This window comes from Sarcophilus harrisii, chromosome 2 (assembly GCF_902635505.1).
Source record: "Sarcophilus harrisii chromosome 2, mSarHar1.11, whole genome shotgun sequence".
Classification (NCBI taxonomy): Eukaryota; Metazoa; Chordata; class Mammalia; order Dasyuromorphia; family Dasyuridae; genus Sarcophilus; species Sarcophilus harrisii.
In genome coordinates, this window is record NC_045427.1 from 310068365 (window position 1) to 310092341 (window position 23977).

Consider the following 23977-nt stretch of genomic DNA (forward strand, 5'->3'; position numbering starts at 1 on the left):
GAGTATGAAGACTTAAGTTACTTATCACAATACAGAATCTCAGAATTAGAAGTGATCTAGAGATCATCCAGTCTAACCTTTACTTGAAACCTGAAATCCCTGTATAACATCTTTAACAAGTGATCAACCTCTTTAAGATATCTAGTGATAGAATTATTCTAACTCTCCATGCAGCCCACTGTACTTCTGGACATCTCTTGTTAAGAGATAAACATCTTAATATATTATGAATCATAATTTGTTCTTCAGTAACTTCAGCTCACTGATTATACTTCTGCCCTTAAGGGAGACAAGCACATCAAGTCTAATCTCTCTTCCACATGACAAATTTTGAAATATATGAAATGTCAATTACATCTTCTTTATAGCCTCCTGATGGTGGGGGGAATGAATATCTATTCAAAGATAAGCATCACAAGCTGCTATAATCAAGGTTCGCTTGAGATAATTACAAGTACATGATTATCATGGTCAATCTCTCCTGAACAGAGCTTAGCTTGTCAATTCTTTCTAAACTATGACATCCTTAACATAATTCCCCCTAATATGGTTTGGACAATATGGAGGAACTAACACTATTGTTCTTTATTTTTTTAATGCAACATAAGAGTGCACCAGTTGTTTTGGCTGATACATGCTATTTATATTAAGCATGCAGACCAATAAAATGTATACCTTTCCCATGTGAATTGCTATATCATTCTTATGCAATTTTTTAAAAAACCCAAATATAAAATTTACAGCTATCCCTATTAAATTACCCATCATTCCAATCAATCAATTTCTTTTAGGAATTTCTATAAGTATATATTAACTACCTTTTCTGGTTTTATACTATTTAAAGTTCTGACGATTACCATCTCTCTGCAGTCAAATAATTGCTAAAATTATTTAAAACAACAGGGCCAAAGACAAAACCTTAAATTATTTACTACATAGGGCAGTTAGGTGCACCATGTTCACAGAGTGCTGGGCCTGGAGTCAGTAACACTAATCTTCCAGAGTTCAAATATAGCTTCAGATATTTAGTTGCTATGTGATCCTGGGTAAGATTCTTAATGAAGAAGGAAAATGGCAAACTATTCCATGATCATGATCTTTACCAAGAAAATAAGTCAGAAACAACTGAACAATCAAATAATTTACTCTAGTCTGATTTATTAAAATTCAAGTATTACTTACTAGCCATGTGACCTTGAGCAGATCACATATTTGCCAAGTTTTAATTTCCTCAGCTATAAAATAAGGAAGGAGAATATTTCCTCTACCTACCTCTAGAGGATTATTATGAGAATTATATGAGATGCGTGTAAAAACTTTATAAAACAACAAGTCACTATTTTAAGATATTGTATTCCACATTCTCTTTGGGCTATTATTATATTCTATTTAGAGCTAAATTTAAGCCCAAAGATACCAAATGACTTCTCTAGCCTTAATTCCTTTCTTTAGATACTCTGATCCAATAAAATTAGACTTCTTCCTATACCTTGTATCTCAAATTCTTCATCTCTCATCTTTAGATAAAATGTCCTCTTCTCACCTCTACTGAATATTCAAAGCTCAGATCAATAATCATCTCCCATGTAACACCTTTTCTGATTTGAATCCATAAGCTACCATCTCTTCTAAAAATACCTTGTATTTAGTGTTTGCTATTTATATATGTGCATACTGTCTTCCTTGATAAAATGTAAACTTTTGTGGGGCAGGACCTGTTTTGTTTTTGCCTTTGTATTGCTAGCATCTAATACAGTAATTAGCAGATTCTTCATAAAAGTTTATTAACTGTAACTAAGATAATAAACTATTACGTTAATAAATGCCCCCTAAAATGCAATACCCCTGAACAAAGCCCAATTTCAAACAGAATACTTTGAGATAGAAAACTTAAGTCTGATCAGTGAATATTAAAAATTTCATTTAATAAAAAATTCTCTTTTTATTTTTTTTCTAGTTTTTACTAGTTTTGAATGGAATGAGGAAATCATGAAAGCTTTCCCACACATAATCTGGTATAGATAGTGCATAAAATGGAGGCAGTGTTGCAAAACTTAGCTACGCCGATTTGAGCCTGACAGACAGATAGGCTGACTTGAGCATGGCAGAAAGGCCTAAATTCCATATTCCTGAAAATCGTGTGATCTAGGGAAATCAGGTGGTAGCTACCCTCTCCCCTCCTTTGTTTCAATAACAGCCACCTGAACACTAGAACTTCCAGATAAGGTGAGTATGATTTATTTGTTATGATTAAGTGAGAGAGGTTTCCTTGTCCATGGCTAGAATGTGAAGCTACTTGCTCTGACCATTCAGAGTGGAGGCCCATGAGTGTATATTGGGTATATAACCTCTGGCTTGCCTTTTGTACCCCATCTCTCCTCATTGCCAGTCTGCCCTGGTGGTGACAGGATGCCCAATTGATCAAGATCAAATAAATGCTTTGGTTTTCTACCTTGAGAAACTTATATAGAAGAAAAGCGTAAAATGCCATAAAAAAGATGAGATTATTTTTGCTTCCAAGACCATAGTCATATTTTCAAATTCATAAAAAATAGTTATTCAAGTAATCCAGAAACTTACATGCAACTTTAGAGAAAGTTCTGTTTTTTGCCTAAACATGACCTGTTTTCAACAAAATTATTAGAAAATGTCACTAATTATTTTAAATTTAAAAACTAAGGTGAAAAATATTTCATTCAGTGAATTCTGAAACTTATTAATGAATGAATAAAAGCAATAATTTTTTCTAAAACACATTACAAGACAATATAACAAGAATGATGTTAAAATCTAATGAAATGCCAAAATGTCTAACTTCTATCATTAAAAGAATACAACAGGACAACAAATCTCATACTGAAAAGAGTTTAACTTTTAATTAAATTCTATTTAATAAACATGAAGGAAACATAGCTATATAATAATAGATTACATTAAATTCCATGAACTGTTTAAAAAATTCTAATGTTATTTATCATACTGAAATAATTTGCTCTTCACCTACCTATTTCTTTAAGTAAACTTCTAAACTTTGATTCTCATTGCCATAATTCACAGAAATTCAGAGCAATAAGAATGCACAAAATTTGCAAGGTAAACCAAAGTACAAGAGAAATATATACAAGTATTACAATCATACAAATTGTATCACAATCAAGGAAAAAACTTAATCTCCCCCTATGCTTCACCCACTACTGAATAGTCTTTTTTTCATAACAACCTTCTAATCCCTTCAACCCTCAGTAGCTTCCTAAGCCACTAGACCTGCTCTAGCTTCACTTTCTTCCCTTACCATTATATTTAACTAGTCCATATCCACATACTCTTGAATCCCTTACCTCCAAAGGTGTCAGGCTCATCCTCTTTAAAATCCCAGCCTTAAATTACTTACATCATTTGCCTATACATCTCACATGCTGTAGAAAAAAGCTAAAAAGTCAAATAATACAACTTTTCTGAAAGGATAAATGTACTTTTTAACTTCACTGTGACCCTCATAACAAGAGCATCTTTTATTCTTACCTAAGATTTAATTTCATTCCCCACATAAGTTGTTCCAAATCTCTTCTTTTCTCAAGCCTTTCCATATTACTTTTCACAGCCACGGGTGCTATTTCTTTACAAAGAAAATTGAGTGTATTTCCTCTGAGTTTCCTTTTCTCTCCTTTCTCTACCATCTAAAATTCCCTTGGAATCATCCAGGATTTTCTTCTTTCCTCCAGGCTTGAATAATGAAATAGCCTTTCTTCTTGACTGACTCCTCTACAGGTACCCTAATTAAATTTATTCCTCTCTTATATTATTTAGTGGACTTCCTCCTCAATCATCACTCCTTTCTCTCCTTCATGCATTAAAAAAAACAAGAATAACCTTCACTAGACTCTACCTACTATCCTTCCAAGGTTTTATCCTATAGCTCTTACCTTTCTCAGTCAAATTCCAAGAATAAACTGTCCATATTTACTGCCTATAGTCTATATTCTTTTACCCACTCCTCAATGCTTATCAATCTGGCTTCTCACATCAACTAATTGAAATTATTTTCTCTTGAATTATCAATATTCTTGTATTTGCCAAATCTGATGATCTTTTCTCAGTCTTCATACTTCTTTGTTTCTCTGTTTTGATACTACTCTCCAAGATACGTAGTCCTCTGTGTTTTCATGGTTCTTTTATCTTCTTGGTCTCCTTCCATGGCTCATTATCTATATCATGTGCCCAAACTGTATGTGTTCCCCAAGACCCTCTCTTGGACCTTCTTCTCTTTTAATTGTTATTCAGTTGTTTGTGACCCTATTTGGGGTTGTCTTGGCAAAAGTACTTATGTGGTTTTCCATTTCTCTCTTGCAACTCTTTCTATAAATAAGAAAACTCAGGTAACCAGGATTAAGTGACTGACTAGGGTCACTCTCTAGTTAAGTGTCTGAGCCCAGATCTGAACTCAGAAAGATGAATCTACCTAATTCATTCTGTCCACAGTGCCACCTAGTCACCTATCTTTCCCTTCTATATTTTTTTCTTTTAGTAACTCATAGATCCAGTAGGACTCAGGGGTCCAATAATCCTTACCAAATCAAATTATCTAGCACCACTACCTTCCCTGAGCTTCAGTCCTACCTGCCTATTTGGTAGTAGTCTCAGAGGTATCTCATATTCAACATGTTCAAAGTAGAATTCATTGTTTTCCCCCAAAATCTACTTCCAAACTACTTTATTTCTATTTATGAAACCACCATTCCTTCAATCTCATTCCTTCAATCTCCCTGGCCTGTAAACTCAGGGATATACTTTCTCTCACATTTATGTACCCAGTTATTTGCAAATATTGTAATTTCTATCTCTGTATCTCAAATCTAACTTCTTCACTCTCTACTCACCCAAAATCATCATGGTGCAGCTTTTCATCATAGCTCAACCTAGATTATTGCACTTGATTCCTAATTAGTCATCCTGGTTTATTTCTCTCCCCCACTCTAATTTATTCTCCACTCAGCTACTTAAGCAACTTTCCTTAAATTATTACTCCCCAAACTCTAATAGCTCCCCATTGCCTCTGGGATAAAATATAAGCTCCTCACATATTTAAAACCATCAGTAACCATCATATATAATGGGGATAAACTGGAACCATTCCCAGTAAGATCAGGAGTGAAACAAGGTTGCCCACTATCACCATTATTGCTCAATATTGTATTAGAAATGCTAGCCTCGGCAAAAAGAGTTGAGAAAGAGATTAAAGGAATTAGAGTAGGTAATGAGGAAAGCAAATTATCACTCTTTGCAGATGATATGATGGTATATTTAGAGAACACTAGAGAATCTACTAAAAAGCTATTAGAAATAATTCACAACTTTAGCAATGTTGCAGGATGCAAAATAAATCCACATAAATCCTCAGCATTGTTATACATCACCAACAAAATCCAACAGCAAGAGATACAAAGAGAAATTCCATTCAAAATAACTGTGGATAGCATGAAATATTTGGGAATTTGTCTACCAAAGGAAAGTCAGGAATTATATAAGCAAAATTACAAAACACTTTCTACATAATTAAGTCAGATATAAATAATTGGAAAAATATTAAGTGCTCTTGGATAGGCTGAGCGAATATAATAAAGATGACAATATTCCCTAAACTAATTAATTTATTTATTTAGTGCTATACCAATCAGACTCCCAAAAAACTATTTTAATGACTTAGAAAAAATAACAACAAAATTCATAGGGAAGAACAAAAAGGTCAAGAATTTCAAGGGATTTAATGAAAAAAAAACAAAAAAACCAAATGAAGGTGGCCTAGCTGTACCTGATCTAAAACTCTATTATAAAGCAGTGGTTACCAAAACCATCTGGTATTGGCTAAGAAATAGATTAGTTGATCAGAGGAATAGGTTAGATTCACAGGACAAAATAATTACAGGATAAACCCAAAGATCCCAACTTTTGGGATAAGAATTCATTATTTGACAAAAACTGCTGGAAAAATTGGAAATTAGTATGGCAGAAATTAGGCATGGACTCACACTTAACACAGTACACCAAGATAAGATTAAAATGGGTCCATGATTTAGGCATAAAGAATGAGATTATAAATAAATTAGAGGAACATAGGATAGTTTACCTCTCAGACTTATGGAGGAGGAAGGAACTTGTGACCAAAGAAGAACTAGAGATCATTACTGATCACAAAATAGAAAATTTTGATTATATCAAATTAAATAGCCTTTGTACAAACAAAACTAATGCAAACGAGATTAGAAGGGAATCAACCAACTGGGAAAACATTTTTACAGTTAAAGATTCTGATAAAGGCCTCATTTCCAAAATATATAGAGATTTGACTCTATAAGAAATCAAGCCATTCTCTAATTGATAAATGGTCAGAGGATATGAACAGACAATTTTGAGATGATGAAATTGAAACTATTTCTACTCATATGAAAGGGTGTTCCAAATCACTATTAAGCAGAAAAATGCAAATTAAGACTACTCTGAGATACCACTACACACCTGTCAGATTGGCCAAGATGACAGGAAAAAATAATAATGAATGTTGGAGGGGATGCAGGAAAACTGAGACACTTATGCATTGTTGGTGGAGTTGTAAACGAATCCAACCATTCTGAAGAGCAATCTGGGATTATGCCCCAAGAGTTATCAAACTGTACATACTCTTTGATCCAGCAGTATTGGGCTTATACCCCAAAGGGATCTTAAAGAAGGGAAAGGGACCTGTATGTGCCAAAATGTTTGTGGCAGCCTTGTTTGTAGTGGCTAGAAACTGGAAGATGAATGGATGCCCATCAATTGGAGAATGGTTGGGTAAATTGTGGTATATGAATGTTATGGAATATTATTGTTCTGTAAGAAATGACCAGCAGGATGGATACAAAGAGGCTTGGAAAGACTTACATGAAATGATGCTGAGTGAAATGAGCAGAACCAGGAGATATCATTATACACTTAAACAACAATACTGTATGAGGATGTATTCTGATGGAAGTGGATTTCTTTGACAAAGAGAAGATCTAATTCAGTTCCAATTGATCAATGATGGACAGAATCAGCTACACTCAGAGAAGGAACACTGGGAAATGAGTGTGAACTGTTTGCATTTTTGTTTTTCTTCCCAGGTTATTTTTACCTTCTGAATCCAATTCTTCTTGTGCAACAAGAGAACTGTATGGTTCTGCACACATATATTGTATCTAGGGTATACTATAACATATTTAACATGTATAAGACTGCCTGCCATCTAGGGGAGGGGGTGGAGGGAGCGAAGGGAAAAGTCGGAACAGAAGTGAATGCAAGAGATAATATAAAAAATTACCAATGCATATGTTCTGTCAATAAAAAGTTATAATAATAAAAAATAGTAAAAAAATAAAATATAAGCTCCTCTATTTGATGATTTTTAAAAGTCCTTTGCAAGCTCATCCTAGCTTCATTATACCTCCCAGCTTCACTATATTCATCATGCATTCTCTTCCCATACTTTATATAGTCTAAATGAACTATGCTTTCTTTGTGTTCCTCATACACAGGAATTGATATCTCTGTACCTTTGCACTGGTCATATCCCACATCTAATCAATATTCTTTCTTCATATCTGCCTTTTCATGACAAAGCTAAAGAACTAACTTCTATCTGAAGCCTTTTTTGATTCTTCCAAATGCAAGGAGAGAAAGAAGATGGAGAAGAGACGAAAGAAAGGGGGAAAGACAGAGAAGAAGAGAGAAAGATGAAGAAAGAGAGGAAAAGAGAAAGAGGGGGAAGGGAGGAAGGGAGGCAGGGAGGCTATCTCCAATAAAATAAATATTCATTGAGAATAAAGATTTTTTTTCTTTCTCTTCTTTTGGTCTTTTTATCAATAGTGGTCAGCATAATGAATACCTGGCACACAGCAGATACTTAAAAATTTCTTCTGGATTTAAAAAAACTTTAGTCATCATGACATTCAAAAAGAAAAAGTTCTCATATGAATTAATCTTTGAAACAAGGGACTTGAAATGTTGCTCAGAAAAAAATAACCTAATTTGTCTGTGACAAAGCAAACATGAGTATAGGTAGACTCACCTTAAACAGGTTGCTTTATAAAAGTTTGGAAGCTTGAAGTTTAACACATATTTTCATATTTTAAAAATGTTCTAACTATGGTCAGGTTCCCAGAATAGCCTAAAAGAATCTATTAACAAAGACACTGAACTATATTATGGAGTAATGTGATTTTCCTAGAATCTAACTACCATACTATTCTCATCAGAAAATGCATTGTTACTGGAAGGAATATGGTGGCACCGGTAACACTGGTTCCTGGATGTGCATCTCCCTTCCAAATCCTTCATTTGTGACAAGAAATAGACATTTAGCCTTTCAAGGAGATACAGCAGATGCCTTCAAGTAGCACTGACTGTCCATTTGTAAATCAGTAGATAACTGTAATAGGAATCAACAAATAATTTCTATAGCTCATTTTGGCTTTGAACTTTCTCAAAAAAAAAACAAAACCCACTAACTCCTTCCAGGGAATTATAGATAAACTTTTTCTTTAGGCAATAATACAGCTCCTCAGTTATAATTCTTCATGATTGAGTCAATCTCAGTGATTATATTTACTTGGTATATCCTGTCTCGATATAAAGCCAATTTTTAAACTCCCAAAGCACACTAACAAAATTCATTCCTAGAATTGTATTTATTTCAAAATTCAATTACAAACAAACTATGAAACTGAAGGAAGGTTTCAGAAATGCCTTGAAAACAATCCTCAATAAATAATTCCCAATCTCAACAAAATCTGGAAGAAAAAGTATATTTGAAAATATTCAGCATAAATGCTTAGTTTACTACTTATTCATGAATATAAAAGTATTAAATATTTGAAAAGGTGGTAGGAAAATTATTGACTTTCATACATTTTCAAAGTAGGCATCTTATCAAGTTCTATTTATGATTGTAATACTTTATTTAGAAAATTCAATTTAATGAGGCCACAAGACCTCATTTTTTAATCCATACACCAAAGTTAAGGTTCTCAAAATACTAGACAACTTACAATGTGTATTTGTACTCTTGGCTAACTCATGATTTTTAATTGATTAACCAATATTCAAAAATATTATTTATTATTCTGACTGAAGAATATGAAAATCTACTCATGTTCCAATGCATTTTCCAAGTTCCAAAAATCACTGAATATGTAATGAGTCCAATTCTGAAACAATTTAAAAATTTGTTGAATCTTTCAAGCATAATTTATCCAGATCCCAACTTCAATCTATTTCCCCATATTTTTGCAACCTATTTCTATTCTTATTTCAGAAAGTCTGTAACTTTGCCAATGCTTGAATCCTTCTAAGAAATACAATCACTAAAAGAGCAATTCAATTACTATTTTAGTTTTAAATTTAAACAGTTATAAAAGAAATCAATTAAATCACTTCAGGAAATAAGTAGACAATGTCAGACATAGAAGACCTGAGTTCAAATTCTTTCTCTACTATTTTCTGGTTGTATTACTGGGGGGAGGGAGAGAAGGGAGAACAGTGGGGCTTCTGCCAGTCTCCAGCCTGGAATATGAGGAGATTGAACTGGGTAGACTGGAAGGCCTATTTCAGCTTGAACTAGATGAAACTAGGCTTTAGGATACTACAATCTAACCTAACAAGAAACTGACTAAAACAAGTTTTTCTTTTGTTTTTTGGTGGTTTTCTTTTAATTCTTCTGGCTTCTGCGGCTACCAAAATGGGCTAGAAAAGCAACCAATGAGTAGGGAAGGCAAAAAAGAAAATCAGCATAAGGCTTCTCCTTTATCATATTTAATACTCAGCAAGCACCTAGTTCTAGGAAATGCAATTTATAGAAACTAGTTATTGATTAGAAGTCATAGGAGTCCTTACATTTAGATCACTTCACTGACATCTTCACAATTTTAAAAATCTAAACGCCCTCCAATCTCTAGCAACTAGAAATTTTGTTACAAACCTATAGAAGCTGATCAAATAATTAAATAACAAAATTCTTTTGGATAGGATTACTAAATTAATTTCTAATACACTAGCATCTGATATGGTTATATCACTTTGAGTTACTCAATTATTATAAATTAACATTTTCTAAGTTAGTTCACAGTCATTTGCATTTTTCTCTATGATTACCTATTCTCTTGCTCTGTGGATCTATTCCCCAATCTCATATTTAGTATTTGAGTTTAGAAAAGAGATTAATCATAAAAGATCAAACTGATAAGTAAAAAGGAATAAATGGAAACTAATCAATAATGACAGCCTTAGGGGAAATAAGATATTGACTTGAAAACTACCTAAGAATATATTCTGTAAACATGAAAATTACAATTATAGTTTCTAAAAACTGCCACTGTTGGTACATGTGTACTTGTGCTATCTAGTTTTAAATATAATATCTGAATGAGGTCATTTCTGTTTATTCATTCTTAAGACTCATTAGTGTGTTGCCACCCCCTATGCACCACTTCTATTTACTTTTTTCTAATTCTATCTTCTCATTCCTTTTTTATTTATCTCTTCTCACCTCCTCACCTACTTATACCTAAATCCCAGTAGCACCCATGGTATCATTTGGCCCCACTAGTAATGCTCAATCCTAAAATGGGTTACTGATTTTTATGCTCTAGGGTATAAAAATGATGCTAAAAGTTTATAATTGCCTAAGAAATTTTTGATGAAATGATTAATTCAAGTATTATCATCAACTTCTAATTATTTGCATCTCAAATTATCTGCTCATAATGCAAAAGCTTGTTCCCAGCACTAATGGCACAAGTATTACAATCCTTACCACTATGGGACCATATCCCAGCCTAAGTTACACAGTAGGACCACTATAATTATTTCTTTCACTTCATGGGTGTTAAGGGGCAAGGTGCTCCTACAATCTAGAAAATCCACATAAAATTTTTTGTCCCTCCCTTCATATCAGAAAAGAAGTTAATTTTTTTCTTTTATGAGGTTTTTATAGTACTTTACTGCAAAATTTGGGTTAAGTATTTGATCATAGGCTCTGTATTATCTGCTGGCTTTACATGTCTGCAGCTTCTGCAAAACTCCCCCCAAATTCCCCTTTAATTTCTTATGCTGATCTGTGATATAATGATACCACAATGGGAAAATCACAATGTGAAAAGGATAACTGTAGATAACCAGTCCCCTGATCACCTTTACAAGCATTTTACTACCAAGTAAAGGTATAACCAAGTGAAGATATGGCACTTTCCCCACCCAAAAAGTTAATAACAACCAAAGAGGCCATTGAGGGGCACAATTTCCAAATATATAATTTATTCATTCTACTGCTAATAAAAACTCAGTTTTCAAGAACAAGATTTCAAATCTCCAATGAGGTGCAGAGGATCATAATTTCTTTTGTAGCCAATAATCAGGAATAGCTAAAAATCTTCATCTTAATGCCTAATTCTATAAGAAGACAAAAAATTTTACATGAGATAATAAAAAGTCAGTGTAAATTGAGCCAAAGATTTCACCATTTTTATTACTAAGATATATAAGATATAAGGATCATGCTGAATTATTCCTGTTGGAATCCTAGTGTCAACTCAACTTGAAACAATGTGAAAGCCCAAGGGAGATGTCAAAATCCTGGTGTTAACTCAATTGAATTGATACAGTGTTTATTAGTTCACACCTTAGAGCAAATCCTTACAAGGTGATAAGTTGCTAATACTGATAGACAATAATGCTTGTGTTCACACTTTTAGAGAGCTCATAAGTATTTAGTACTCAATGGAATTCACAGGTTTGGGGGATTTCAGGGTTTAGTATGAGATATCTGAATTCACACCTCCCTTGAAGTTCTTAGGGCCAGAGAGCACTCTGGGAGACAACCCATAATCCCATTCTCTCAGAGGAGGAGTTAACCTTTGGGAGATCATATATATAGAGGAAGCTCTTAGAGCTTCAAGAGAGTTACTTGGGAATATTCCCAGGGGTCGGAGAGGAGCACTCTGGGAGGAAGCCTACAAGCCCTCTCTCGAAGGCAAGAGAGATTCATTGCATCTTCCACTTTGGTGCTAGCTGGAGGTTGAAGAAAGCAGAGGCAGAAGCAAAGGACAAAGCTGCAAGAGCTCTACCTGATTATAACATTTTAAAAAATATGTATTAGTTATCTTAATCATAATGGCTTACAGAAAGAGTAGTTTAACTACTGGAAACCTGATGCCGTGAAAGTCAAAACTCTTGAAAGGTTCACATCTATAAAACCAGTATAAGGCTACAAATACAATTTACAGCTTGAACACAAAACTGTGTCAAACAGTAATATTCCCAGCCATAATACAATACAAAGGCCTCATGCAGCATGTGCTTCTTGGCTCCCAGTAAGGTTTATGTATCTAATACAGAAGATGCTGAGTAAATTGCTCAAGTTCAGCAGAGTTCACCTATGTTCACAAGAGGTTTTTTTGGCTCAAGTAAGTTCCATAATATTAAAAGATCAAGAATATGAAAAGTGGATATTCATAATGTTCTAATATGCTCTACAGGGAACCCTAACTTTGTGGGTCTAAATTCCATGTATACAAGTTAGCTTTGATTTATTCCTAACCACTAATAGACTAATAAACCTAGTCAATCCTATTGACAACTAAAATCATAAAATACAAGATTCATCAATGTGGTATGGAAAAGCAGACTTCCTTACCTAGGTCCATTGCTATCTTTTCTCCTGGTTGAACAGCTATCTTTTTCTGGCTTGATTCCCCGATCAGTGAGTTCATTAGCGCTCTTCTCTATAATTTCTCCTTCATCAAGTGCTCTGTGCAGGCGGTAATTGACCATCTTCAGAACAATGAAGATAGCAGCTATCATTGGACAGTAAACTGCTACTATAATCATGGAAGAAGGAAGGGCCTTCAAGAAAAATGGAAGACAAAACAGAATTAGGTTTAACCTATGGAAAAGAAATAAAAAAATTAATAAGAATTTTTCAAGTGCTTACTTATTTAGTATTATACTCTAAATGTGATGAGTTATCAAAGTAAAAAGACAATTCCTACCCAGAATATATTATCATTTAGTTGGATAGGAAAGAAAAACATACATTAAACCAGGGCTTCTTAATCTGAGATTCCTGAGTTTTAAAAATAAATCTGATCACTATTTCAATATAATTTATATATTTTTGTAATCCTCTACATTTCATTTTATATACTTAACAGCATTCTGAGAAAGAGTCCAAAGGTTTCACCATAAGGGTCCCTGACATTAAAAAGTTAATTGCATTAAGCAATTATTAAATGAGAGTACATATAAAAGAATTATGTACTAGTATATACATATAAATAAACAGATATATACATACTCACATAGCTATAAAAACAAGATCTGTGATTACATCACTATATAAAGGTACTTGGTAAACAACTTTCATCATGTATGCAAATCAACTGTCTTGGAGTTGCCTGGGTCACTGAGAGGTTAAGTAACTTGCCTAGGATCACCTAATATATCCCCCAAGTGGAAGTTAAAATCAGTCCTTTCAGATTCCAATTCCAACTTTCTTTTCTGTACACCAGGTACTCTCTCATACATAATTAAAATGTCATGCTACACAGTGAAAAAAGAAGATAAAGTATAGTGATGTATTAATATATGAATGTGAGAACTCTCAAAATTCTGGATTGGCAGCAAAGAAAACACAGACGTTAGGTCTGGAAGATTTACCATTAATAGATACTTTAAATAAATAAATCATCGATCCATTTTTAGTACTTACCTGGATTGTTATAATACATAATAATAAAGTCTTTATTTTGATGAGAATCTATAATTTTAGTGACAGAAGGAAGCTAATATGTTACTGTGGAAGCATTCAATAATCTTCCATATTGTAAACTTCTAACAGATTATTGAAGACCTTTTATAGCTTTGCTATCTGGCTACTAGTATATATAGATATTTAAATGATCTAAATTGCTTTATTTGTAATGTTTATATTTCTCATTGTTTAAAAAATTAGCTTAAAATCTCATACAAAAATTAGAGTTGTTTTATCATATATAAAGATAGATGTGTTAGAGATTCAAAAGAGAAAATATTAACTAAGATTTCATGACTAAGAATCTCTCAAAGATATGTGAACATAGGCAAGTCATATCCTCCCAAAGTTTGTACAACTTTTGAGCATTTTTACTTTATGTAAAATAAGAGTTAACTCCTATACGCCTGAGTTTATTCACAAGTTTATCATGACGAAAGTATTCTGGAAACTGAGGTACCAACACTATAATCTACTATACCAGATTTTAAGACAGAGACACTGAATTATATATATCAAGTGATGAAAAGAGGAAAAGATTCTTCTAAGTTCTTACTTAAAAGGCTAGAAAAGTATCAGGAGACACTTCTGAGAATTTCTGGTGCTTTCTAGCAAAAGATCAAAGAATACTAAGGAAGAATGTAACACAATACTTGTCTTTAAATATAAAGTCATATTATTGATCACACATCAGACAGAAATAATATTTGCCTTTTATTATGTTTATGCACTTTCAGTGGGTCTGCTTTAATTTTTTTTAATGGGGGAGAGCAGATCTGCTTTGTAAAATCTAAGGAAAAAATTGAGATTGGGATTGGGAAAAGGCAGATGTTCTTTTGCAACAAATCCTAGTTACCTAAAAAGTGCTTAATGCTGCACTGGAGCCAAAATTAATTCTTTAAGGCATTTTACTTGAATATAAAAACATGCATTTTCAAAGGTAAAACTATTTTTCTTCAGCATTTTAACTGCTTGCTCATTTTTTAAAGCTGTTTCCACAAAATGGGCGAGTAGAACCAACTATAAAAATGTAGTTAATAGTGTCTGAATTCAGTTTAAAGCAATGGAGAAAAAAGAAATTAAAAATGGCTCTTTCCATCTTTGTTTTTTTTCTCCTGCTATATGAATACATATACTTTTAATTTTTTGCCATTCCATCTCAAGTGAATAACAGTCAACCTAAACATTTCTCTTAGCAGAATGAATTACTCTCCTGCCACAAAAAGGCTATTGGGACCGACAGTCTATTCAAAATGGTGTATTACATTTTTGGATTCCCATCTCCTGGTTTTGTTGACTCAACTTGTGTAGAATTATTTCAAAGAGTTGTTTTTAAAAATGTCTTAAAAACAAATAAAAATGGACGTTTGTCTTTTTTTTTAAAGGGTGCTGGGGCAGCTAGGTGGCGCAGTGGATAGAGCACCAGCTCTGAAGTCAGGAGGACCTGAGTTCAAATTTGACTTCAGACACGTAACACTTCCTGGCTGTGTTACCCTGGGCAAGTCACTTAACCCAACTGTCTTAGCAAAAAAAAAAAAAAAAAAAAAAAAAAAAGGCAGGGGGAAGGTGGGAAGACTGTGTTTATGTACCATCACATACATACACTTCCACTGAGGTAATAGTAGGAAAAACCAAGATTTAAACAAAAGGCTGAATAAACTATTTCCCCTTTCTCAATATGTAAAGAGGAGTAGTTTGAATGCAAAGGACACTAAAGAATGAAGAATATTAAGTACAGTTTGTTTCTTTTAACTTCTTAACATAGAAAGGAATGGAAAAATATCTGAAATAAACATCAAACTAGAAGCCAGTGTCCTATGAATGACAAGTATTTCCTATTCAAAGTAATTTATTTTATGCCACATAGTTCAAAAATAAAGGGTTATCCTTAACATTTCCAGGCTACAAGGGACATTTGTGCAAAAACAAATCAATTCTTCAAATGGGTAAAGTGGAAAAAAACACAATTGAGCTTTTTTTGTAGCTTTGTTTAAACTTGCTCTCTATACTATATGCATTATCTAACTGGGCTGTCTGCTGGCGATGGAGAGAGCTCAGATATTAATGTCAATAGATAGAAAATTTTGTTGTAATTCAGTTTTTGTAAACAGAATTCCAAAAAGTAACTGGCTTTTGAATGCTGCTAGTGGCTGTTTAGGATTAACCATATATTGTGTGTGTGTGTGTGTGTATATATATATATATATATATATATATATATATATATATATATATAAACTTTTAAACTAGACAGCTTTTTTTCAGTGACATCATTTTACACACTAACATTAACAGAAACCACATAATGTTGTTAATAATCTGTTTACAGAGTTTTTGTTATTTTTCCAAACATCACTAATCTGGATTCTAGTCTAGAGGCACCAAATCTATTAAGGACATTCAGAGTTATGTATAAATTCTTCATAAATGAGAAGATGGATTTCTTCATCACTGAAAAAGCAAAAATCTAAGTCTAATACTACAAAATTAAAGTGCTTATTTTACACCTTTCAACCCATGAAATGGTAATTTATATTTAGATTAATTCACACTTGATTCTCTAGAAAGCAGATATAGGCTTAATGTGAATGTGCTCAATAATATAATAATTACTACAGCATTTAGTATAATTCACCTTAAACAAAACATTTTGTTAAAAAAATATAAACTTCAAATTAACGTTGAAAAAACAAAGCATAAGTTTCTCTCAGGTAATTAAAGCTAGGTTCATTATTCCAAACAAATATCTGGCTCTTGCTTTACTCTCATAAACTATTCAGAATACTCAACAACCTGCATAGAATTAATGCTTTTAAACTGTAGTGCTGGAGAAAACTTTTGAAATTCATCAATACTTAAAGAAATTAACTCAACTATTTATTGGAAAAACAAATCCAGAAGCTGAAGCTTACATACTTTGGCCTCAAAATGAGAAGACAAAACTCATTGGAAAAAATTTTGATACTGGGAAAGATTGAGAGCAAAAAAATTGCAAAGAATAAGATGATGAGAGAGTGTCATGGAAGCAGCAAACATGATCTTTAAGAGACTCCAGGAGCTAAAAAAAAAAGACAGAAGGGCCTGGCAAACTAAGGGGTCACAAAGAAATCAGACATAATTGAATGGTTGAACAATCATTAAATGCTTTCTTTTCTATACTTTTTTTCCTACAGAAAGCACTTAAGACTAAGAATGAAAGTACTATAGGTAGAGAGAGAACCAGGTGATGCTGCTGAAAGCATGTCCTTTCCATGTAACCAATTTGGTCAATATACATTAAGAAATACACAGAAAGAAGGGGAAGGTTCACAAAATAAAGACGGGTCCTTACAGAGGTCAATATACTCTAAAAACAATTAACAAACTTTCTAGAATAGAGTTTTCTCTCAGAACTTCATCCTCAGATTACAAACAGCACTAATATCTGCTTCACAATTTTTAGTTTCTGTTAGAAATAGTACAAAAGTTTATACAGAAGACTTTCAAGAGTTAGACCTGGAGAGGACCTTAATCTTTATCTAATCCAACATCTTTATTCTTTCACTATGCAGATCAGGAAAATAAAAATTTAGTCATAGCCCAGTGTCTTAAGCAATTAAAGGTAAATCTCAAAAGATTCAGGCCTTCTGATTGCCAGTTTGAAGCTTTCCTCTATACTATTCTCCCTGAAACACAGCCCATAATCTTAACAATTTGAGGCCAGGTCACAAAATCACAGACCTTTTTTTATGTGCTGCAAGTAAAACCTTCCATATTATGATTTAATTTTTTTTTAAAAATAAAATATTCAACTTGTTAATTATACCGCATAAACACGACAGACCTAAATTTAATCTTGTTTATTAAGTTTTTTTCTTCCTACCCAAGAGCAGCCTTTGTTATTTCTTTGATTCCTTTCCTTATGACTAAAGGTACATAAAGATCCTCACTTAGTAATTAAATATTGAGGTATAATCATTTGAATACTACAAAAAAGAATTATAAATGAGCAGTCTAAAAGATACTTCAATTGAGAAACTCCAGAATCAATAACAAAAGCTTATATTTATCATTTTATGGCTTATAAAGCATTTTCCCCACAAAAAATACTATGTGTAAGAAAAGCAAGTATTTCCACTTTATAAAGGAAAAAACTAAAGCATACAGAATTTAACTGAGTAATAACAGAATATGTTTTTGAGCCTGGATATGGACCATGATCATCTTCTTCTTAAACATTCTAAAGCCAATTATCATCTTTTATGCCTGCCCTGGATCACCGCATTGTCATGGCAGGAGGCCTACATAGTTCAGGGGAAGCTGTAACATACAGGATTACCCAAGATAGGTCAGACTGGAGAGTTCTGACAAAAGGTGAAGGAAGGAAATGACAAAATAGTTCAGAATGTTCACCAAGAAAACCCTATGGAGGGTACTAAAATGATTAAAGATGACATTGGAAGATGAGTTACACTCATCTGGCTAAAGTCAGATGTTCTAGAGAAGAAAGTCAAGTGGGCCTTAGGAAGCAGCACTAACAATAACACTAGTAGAGGGGAATTCCAGCTGAGTTATATTTAAAATCCTTGAACAGATTTCAAGAGAGAGAACATTGGATATGATTAAGCAACTAAACAACAGCAACATTCTCTTATGGTTTCTCCTTTATATGCATTCTATGTAATTAATCTTTGCCAGTAAGAAAATGGCATGGCTAGCTAAAGGGGAAGGAAGAGGGCCTTTTCCAAAGTTAAGTGAAATCAAAGCTATAAGAGTTTATACAATCTAGTTTTATTTCTTTCAAACAGTACATATTTTAAGCTAAGATGTAAACTGATCTATAAATAAAGTATAAACAAGCAATAAGGGGGAAGTCAGATCATTTAGGTTAACTACAGTGAATAGTAACATCTGGTCTATTTTACAATTGCTATTTAGTTTAAATGAAATAATACATATAAAAGTCATGTATTAGTATGAATAAAACAAGTTATTATGTAAATTTAATTCAATTTAAACATTCTCAAAATAATCATATCACTACTACTTAATATTTGCTTTACATGTGCCTTATTTCCTTAAAACTAAGTATGTGCTCAAATATTTTTACACTGAAAAAATATTTTTATCTAAATTCATAAAATGAATTTCTATGAGAAACTAAGATTCAAATACTACATAATTTCAAACTGTGTTCATCTGTAGAAATACAGAACCACAGAATTTTAGAACTGGAAGAGAACTTAGAGAGTACCTAAAGAATCTAATCTCATTTTACACATGAGGAAGGTGATTATTCAACAAATATTTAATGAATATTAAGTTCAGGATGGTGTGTTTCCTTTTTCACCACACCAGCTAACATATTACAGGTTCAACTATTAATATCATAACTAAGTCCTATAAGATTTACAGGGGAATTAATATATAATTTATAACAATTGTTTTAGTGAAGGCTGAATTAATCAGCTTTCTTATATGCTTTTTCAAACAAAAGCTTTGGTCTTCCTTATAGGAAGGGAGAATTTGTTTTATAGTAACAATGGAATAAAGGGAATATGTAGTTCTAGGCCATCAAAAATCAACATTTCCCCAGGAACTCTCAGTGTAAACACAATAAACAGGAATACACCCACTGGTCTAAATTCAGAATTTCTTTTACTGTCTGATTAAATCTTGACCTGAGATATCCTACACTATATGATTTCTGAATGAGGAAGTAGTAAAGGGAAAAACCTTGGTCCTAAATGCAATATTTATTAAATATGAGAGAAATATTCATTTTTATGATGATGGTAGTAGCGACAATAATGATGATGATGTGGTACTTAAATCCAACCTATTCTGATAATGAAGTCTGTTCTTTGTTCTCTATACAATAGGGCCATAGCATGTCTACATTTTTATGGCTATCATAGCTTTCTAGAAATATCTGTGCCTTAATTCTAAATTCACTAAAGAATCTTTTTTTTTTTTTTGGTTGGGCTGAATGGGCCTACCCATGAAAACAGGAAAATTCTGGAAAAATGACAAATTTTTGTTTGGGGTCAGGTATGTCACCCCTTACAAAATTTTCAAATAATACTCTAATTTACAAATCAGTCTGTTTTGAATTTTGTTGGAATCCATTAATCTTGTCATATTGATCACCTCTTAGTGCACTGATAAAGGTAAATGAGCAACATTTGATCCTAAATCACAGTAATCTCCCAAACCAGAGTGCAATAACCCTGTTAAATATATCCTGAAAATACCTACTTACTTTCTTTCTAGACTAATAAATGGAACAAAACTTTCAAGTCACAATCCCAACTAATGGCTTACTCAATTCTGTCAAACAATAAGCCTTGTATCTCCATATTTAATACTTCAATATAATAAGATCTCTTTCAGAGTTTATTCCATGATACTATGCCATTATCACAGAACCTATGCATGTGTATGTTTATGTACTTTATTTGCCTGAAAAAGAAAGATGCTTTGTAGACAGTTTCTTTCTTGAAAAGGATGAACTAAAGTTAAATTATGCATCACATATTAAGTGACTAAGGGCAAGTAAATGGAAGAGGAAAAAGCTTTATAACAGAGAAAAGGAAAAAGGAAAAGAAAGGGGGCATACCTTAACCCTCATCCTACTGTTAGGGCATCTTTTTCTGTTAAAAACAATTTTAAGACTGCTCATGCTACAAAACTGAGATGAAAACTCAATCAAAGAAAAGGCTCCAGCTTCAAAACATCCATAGTAAAAGTCTATTATCATTGCCCATATACTCAAAATGCATAATGAGCTCAGCTTTGATGCTAACAGTGAGAATTGGCAGCTTTTGCTCAACCACACAAAGAAAATCACAGCAAGACCTTGCTCAACTTCATTACTGAATAACACCAGTTGTGGTCATGGGAACATGTTTTGGAAACATAAGCAACAGCATAAAATAAATGGAGGGGGATAGCACTAGGATGCAACATGAATTGAATCTTATTGCTCACTTCTTTTGCCTTTTTTCCATTCCTATCCGTTGAGCACATGAGATTTCAACAATATTCTGTTCCGGAAGTGGATTTCTTCAACAAAGACAGATCTAACTTAGTTTCAATTGATCAAGGATGGACAGAAGCAGCTACACCCAAAGAAAGAACACTTGGAAATGAATATAAACTGCTTGCATTTTTGTTCTTCCTCCCAGGTTATTTATACCTTCTAAATCCAATTCTCCCTGAGCAACAAGAAAACTGTTCGGTTCTGCACACATATATTGTATCCAAGATCTACTGTAATCTATTTAACATGTATAGGACTGCTTGCCATCTGGGAGAGAGGGTGGAGGGAGGGAGGGGAAAAATTGGAACAGAAGTGAGTGCAAGGGATAATGTAAAAAATTATCCTGGCATGGGTTCTGTCAATAAAAAGTTATTTAATATGAAAAAAAAACACACAATATTCTGTTCCATTTCCTCACGACTTGCTGACTCTTACCTGCCTCTTTCTCCATCGACTCAGAACCAAACATAAGCATTTATTAAAATAATCCAATAAGACAATGAAACTGATCTCACTAACTTTATCATGTCTTTCAATGATGCAGTTCACAACTCTTCTATGCTTGTAAATCTGGTACAACTGTCACCCATGTTTTCCCATAAATTCGTCATCTACCACCCTGGAAGTCTTGCTTAATTTTTCTTTACAATGTGAAAATACCAAAGGAATACATGAAAAACCCAACAGTTATCCTTTGCTCTCATCTCATGATTAAATCTTCCTTTTTTTTTTTTTGACTCATATTTGATTGATAACATTCTTTCACATGTCTCTCTTGCATAATTCCTTGTAATTGCTTGCATACTCAGCATGTACCTCTCAAATGTTCTCTGGGTGATCTTCCACTTCAATTCTTTAGAAACTAATGATCCACAATTTGCAACTATAAAAAGTGTGTCACTAAGAAAAATGTACAATTTCAAAAGCAATAATTTTCACTCTGTTTATTTCTATGCCCAGTTCACTGCATATGGGCAACATCAGAGTTTGTTCTCTATCAGTTTTCTATCCAACTACCAATCATGACATTTTTGAAATCATACATCAAATTCCTACCGCTATCTCCATTTTTTCACTGGTATAGATGATGATTAAATTCTTGAATGATATCTAAGTAAATATCACTTATCAGGCTCCTCACGTGTTCCAGGAATAGGTGTAATCAGTATTTCATTCACAAACAAGAGTACCTAGAAAACAAAATCTATCCATCTACTGAGAATATTTCTGATTAGAACTTTTCTTGGGAAGTCTTCCACAACAGCAGCAAATTCTTTCATGACCATATGTGAATTGATTTTATAGTTCAACTTCTCATTAATTAATTGACCAAAGGGTGGAAACCAATACTAATTGCTTTTTATAGCTAAGCATTTAAAAATATTCAGGAATTAGCTTTCTGTTTGTCTATCTTTGTTGGAGGAAAAGAGAGGTATTAAAAAAAGAATGAGACCAAATTACTAGATTCATAGATTTAGAGAAAACTCTAGATATATTTCACCTATATTTTAGCAAAGTCTTTCATGCTATTCTTATAAAGTAGAAAGATATAATTATGTAATGTCACAGTAATTTCAGAATTGGTTGAATGGGTTTAACCAAAGAATAGTCATAAGTGATTCAATTTCTAACGAATCATTCATTCAGTGATTCATTGATCACTCACATTTTCCAGTGGAGTATTGCCATTGACTGTGCTTGAACTTAAACTAACATTTCCATAACATGGACAAAGGAAAAGAAGGTATGTTCATGAAATAGATAGTAGTCACAAAACTAGGCAATCAGAATTAAAATATCCCAATTCTATAACCATTTATTAAATTTTCTGCATGTAAAACATTATGTTAAGCACTTAGGATATAAAGATAAATTTTATTTTTAATTTATAGATAACACACATTTCTATAATAGTACAATAAAAAAGATGATTGTACATGAAACTGTGAATCTACTATGTACAACTTGCTACTCCTTTCAAATATACAACAAAATTATCATGTAAATTTCTTTCCTCCCTCCCCCCACCTTGTCCTAGAAATGACTACCATTAGACACAAATTGGCATATATACATAAAATTATTCTATCTATACATATTTCTACTTATCAGTCCTTTTTCTGGATGTGGATACCATCTTCATATGTTCTTTATAGTTAATTTGAGAATTGATAATACATAAAGTAACATATTTGCTTAGTCATTCTTAAAACAAAAGAATTGTACACAATGTTTTCTTGGTTCTGTTCATTTTACTTCTCATTATTCTGTTCAAATCTTCCCATGTTTCTCTAAAATCAGTGGGCTCATTATTTTTTATTGTTCAGCCATTCCAACTGAGGGGTATCCCTGCGATTTCCAGTTCTTTCCCATCACAAAGAGAGTTGCTATAAATATTCTAGAACATATAGGTTCTTTTCCTTTTTCTTTATCAACTTTGGAAACAGACTGAGTAGTGGTATTGCTGAATCAAAGGTTATAGATAGGTACATAATGCTAGATTGCTTTCTAGAGTGGTGGACAAATTTTAAAAAGAATCCCGCTCCACAAGAAGTTTAAATTCTACTGAAGGGATACAACATGTTAATAGGTAAGTGATCACTGACAATTATTGGTAAAGGATTCAGGAAAAGTTTTCATAAGAGATAACATGATCCTTAAAAAAGGCTACAGATTCTAAGAAGCAAAAGAGGAAAAGGGCATGGTGGGCAACCTATGTAAAAGCACAGGTAGAACATGGTATGTTGTATGTGAAGAACAAGACAATGTGGCCAGATCATAGAATATATACAAAGGTATGAAGTAGTCAGATCTGCACTTGAAGAAGGATCATTCTGGTAACTGAATGGAGGACAAATTAAAGTCATTAAGATCTGATACAAGGAAATCAATTAGAAAATTATTGTAAAAGTCCAGGTGAGAGGTTATATGGGTCTGAACTAAGGTGAGTGGGCAAGTGGAGAAAGAGTAGCACATATAAAAAAAAGACATATGTGCTACATAGTGGGTAGAAATGTCATGATTTGACAACAAATTGGATTTGTGGGGTGACTGAAGGTGAAGAATGAAGGATAACACTGAGGTTTCAAGGCTGGGTAACTGTCAGGATGGTAGTATCCTTGACAGAAATGAGGACAGTG

General features: G+C 33.0%; 1 protein-coding gene across 9 annotated transcripts in view; it reads right to left on the minus strand.

The window, feature by feature from the left end:
- PCNX1 (pecanex 1) overlaps window positions 1-23977 on the minus strand; it is a 222299-nt gene that overhangs the window by 168744 nt on the left and 29578 nt on the right. For all 9 annotated transcript variants that reach the window (XM_031952602.1, XM_031952601.1, XM_031952600.1 and 6 more), the window contains exon 2: window positions 12701-12909. In XM_031952602.1, the coding sequence (XP_031808462.1) occupies window positions 12701-12909 (209 nt within the window). The remainder of the gene's footprint in view (window positions 1-12700; window positions 12910-23977) is intronic.